The sequence below is a fragment of the Nothoprocta perdicaria genome, unplaced genomic scaffold, assembly GCF_003342845.1.
Source record: "Nothoprocta perdicaria isolate Ctin4 unplaced genomic scaffold, notPer1 scaffold_331, whole genome shotgun sequence".
Classification (NCBI taxonomy): domain Eukaryota; kingdom Metazoa; phylum Chordata; class Aves; order Tinamiformes; family Tinamidae; genus Nothoprocta; species Nothoprocta perdicaria.
In genome coordinates this window covers 328,501-331,752 of record NW_020455568.1, presented here as the reverse complement: position 1 = coordinate 331,752, position 3,252 = coordinate 328,501, and the positions used below count along the sequence as shown (strand labels likewise).

The following is a 3,252-nucleotide window of genomic DNA, read 5'->3' as shown; positions in this document are numbered from 1 at the left end:
GCTGCGGGGGCTGGCGGGGCCGCGCGGGCGGTTTTGTGAGCGCGGCGGCTCCTCCCCCGGGCCGGGCTGCGCCGCGGAGAAGGCAAAGAGAAGGGAGCGGCGAGGAGGAAGAGGAGGGAGCCGCGAGCCGCTGCTGCTGGCGACGGGCGGCTTTGGCGGCGGCTGATCCAGGCGGGGCTGCGCTGCCCGCGGTGCTCCCGGCACCTCTCYCCTTGCAGGGCCTTCCCAGCCGGGACAGCCCCCGGGGGATGCCCAGTGCTGCCTCGGGGATGTCAAGCGGGTTCAGGCAGCCACGACCTAGCGGGGCTCCACACCTGGCTGTGAAAGCCAGGCCGACCCGCAAAGCCTGGCAGCACCTGGGGGTTTGGGCCACCGTGGGCTCAGCATCACTCCTCCGCRGCTGGCAGCCCGTGCGGGAGCCAGGTGTCACCTCCCTTGTCCCAGCAAGCAGTCACCAGAGCAGCATGGGGTACGGCCGGGCAGGCTCGCACCTCCAGGGTCCCCCTCACGGGGCTGCTGGCAGCAGGGAGATCGGGAGGGGATGGGGAGYGCTGGGGACAGAAGTGGCTCCATGCACCCACCTCGGCCACAGCAGAGCCTGGCACAAGGGCTGTCCGGCCCCGCGGCTCCATGCGCTGCTGTGTCCTCCCTGCAGCAGCAAACCCAGCCTGCCCAGAAACCTGCCTTGCAAAAGCTTCACCYAGAGTGGCTCTGAGCTGACAGCATGGAGAGGCCCCAGGGCAGCTCATGGCCTCAGGAGGCGAGTGGCGGCACTGGGTGCGCCGAGGTGCCCAGCGTTGTGGTGCAGCTCAGGCACCGCTCTCCTTGGCCAGGACAAGGGCTTGGCAGGGATGGAGCTAGGATGAGCTGCAGGTGGGGCAGGACACACAAGCACCGGCACCGAAGGAGCCCGCGAGCCCCAGCGTGTCCTGGGCAGGGATGCCCCAGAATCCCGAGGTGCTGCTGGGTTCACCTGTGCAGCCAGGCTCAGGCACGCGCTGCCTTCGGATGTGGCTTGGACCAGGTCACTTAGCCCCTCAGGAGCTCCGCTCTGGAAAGAGGTTGGAAATGTGACCTCGAGGCACCTCAAAAGCACTTGAGCTGGAATGGGAAAAACGGGAGCCCACGGCTTTCAGTTAGCAGCTGGCAGAGCCTGCTCTGCTTCAGCTCAGGGGTCGGGCTCCTAAGCATGGGCYCATTGGGCCAGGCAGGCTTGTGGTGCTGGTGAGGATGCGATGAGATGGATGCAGAGAAGTGGCTGTGGAGAAAACAGATCTGGAGAAGATGGCCATGGTGAAGACGGACATGGAGGCAAAGGCCATGGGGAAGATGCCCATGGAGAAGGCTCCTGCACCACCAGCTGCCTGCAGCCTGGCCAAGGAAAACTCCTGCCCGGTGTTTCTGTGAGCACCTCTCCSTGGTTCTCAGCGCAGGTTAGTCAGACAGGGAATGGCATCGAGGCTGAGCCGAAATTCCCACGCCAGACCCCCAGAGCGTGCAGGTTTGGCTCCCAAACCGCGTTAGTGCCTGCAATTAAGGCTCATTTGTCCGTCACCACCTACCTAGAAAGTCATAGCACCTTTCCGCACTCTGAAGCCCACCCTTACAAAGCCAATACACAACATGTCCATCTTTAAAAGGCATCTGAAAAAAATAGGTTTCTTTGTGTACAACAAAATTCCTGAGCTATAAAGCAAAAGCCGAGACCATGCGGGGCCCTGGGCAGCTTTGTGTGCCAGCTCTGCAGGGTTGGGCGCTCCGGGTCTGCCACAGAGGTTGGTACAAAACCTTGAGAAACCGCAGCTGGGATGGATGGAGTCGTTTGCATGGGGAGAGGGTGATTTTTCTGTCTGAAATATTACACAAAGGCAGTTGTGCTTTGAGCTCGCTGGGAAGAAGCAAGTTTATCAAAACTGGAAAAAAAACAAATCCTCCTGGCTCATTTGAAAGCAAATTGTTTGTTGCTTCGCCCCAGCTGATCTTGGCTGGAGAAACCAAACCCAAACCCAGCAGCTTCCCAGCGTGGGAGCCCGGAGTTCACTTCAGCCAGCAACACAAAATGCCCTGATGAGGAACACGAGCAAAATGGCCAAGGAAATGCCAAGAAGGAACCTCATGGTGTCAGAGACGGGATGCAAAGGGAGAGGCGAACCAGCAGCTCACGGRCATCGTCAGCAGGGATGTGGATCTGGAGGCAAAACCTGACAGACGTGTGAGGGCAAAACAGCCAGGGTGCCCGCGGCTGTGGGAGCCCYGGCGCGCAAGGCGTCGGCTGCTGTGCGGGTGCCCACGGGAGCCGAGGGGCCCGGCGCGCCGCCGAGCCGGCCGGTAGCGGGACGCGGTGCCCGGAACCCCCGCGTGCCGAGCGCGCCTCTCGTGCGGGCGGCGCCGCTTGGAAGGGTGCAATTCCCACAATGCAGCRACCGCCCGGGACGCCTGCTGCGTCCCTCTCCCTTTCCCCAAGGTTGCGACTGGAATTTTGACTCTTCTCTAAATAGTCCTGAGCCCTGCACCTTTCTCATGCCGATTAAATCAAATATTTATTGCTGCTGCATCACATGCCCGGCAAGGCCTTCCTCCAGAGCTCACTGTCTTCGCGGGCTCCTGCCTTTTGAGCCCATGTTTTCCACACATCAAGCGGAGACTTGCAATAAATTTTGAAAATCTCCATTTCAAGTGCAAAGAGAGAGGGAGATTGCCGTGATTGTAAACAGCTCCTTGCTGCTGCTGAGCGAGCTGTTGCRGCACCCAAGACACCAAAGCCAAGGGACAAGGGTAGCAAGTACCACAGGGTCCCTCCTGGCCGCGAGGCAGGAGGGCGTTAGGACAAGGAGCGCAAGGAAAAAATCTCCTGCCTTGATCTGGCCTGAGTGAGCAGAAACCCAGCAACGTTGCCAAGCTGCAAGTATTAAAAAGCAAAAAAGGCTCCAAAAGGCACCCTTCGTGCATGCACACTGGGTCTGTCCCAGGACAGCGCTTGCTTTATTTAAGCCTCTCTTGGCCCGGCCTGGGAAGAGCTGTGCGGCCACCTCTTCTTCAGCGAGGTGGAAACGTGCCGAGAAGGAGCTTTCCCTTGCAGCAGATTCCTCCGTATTCGGGCTTTTCACTCCAATTAAATTATAGATAGCAAGCTAAGTTATTTAGCACCCGTATTAAAGATGCATGGGCCCTGCCTTGCTTTGGCTGAGGCTGGGGCTGAGCGGCATCAAGGCGGCTTTGCCAGGGCTGCCGCTCGCACTGACCCCACTCCAT

General features: G+C 60.1%; 1 protein-coding gene across 1 annotated transcript in view; it reads right to left on the bottom strand.

The window, feature by feature from the left end:
* Positions 1–3,252, bottom strand: part of USP43 (ubiquitin specific peptidase 43) — a 19,789-nt gene extending 16,537 nt beyond the window's left edge. Inside the window, exon 1 of the mRNA XM_026043607.1 lies at positions 3,243–3,252. Coding sequence (XP_025899392.1) covers positions 3,243–3,252 — 10 coding nt within the window. The remainder of the gene's footprint in view (positions 1–3,242) is intronic.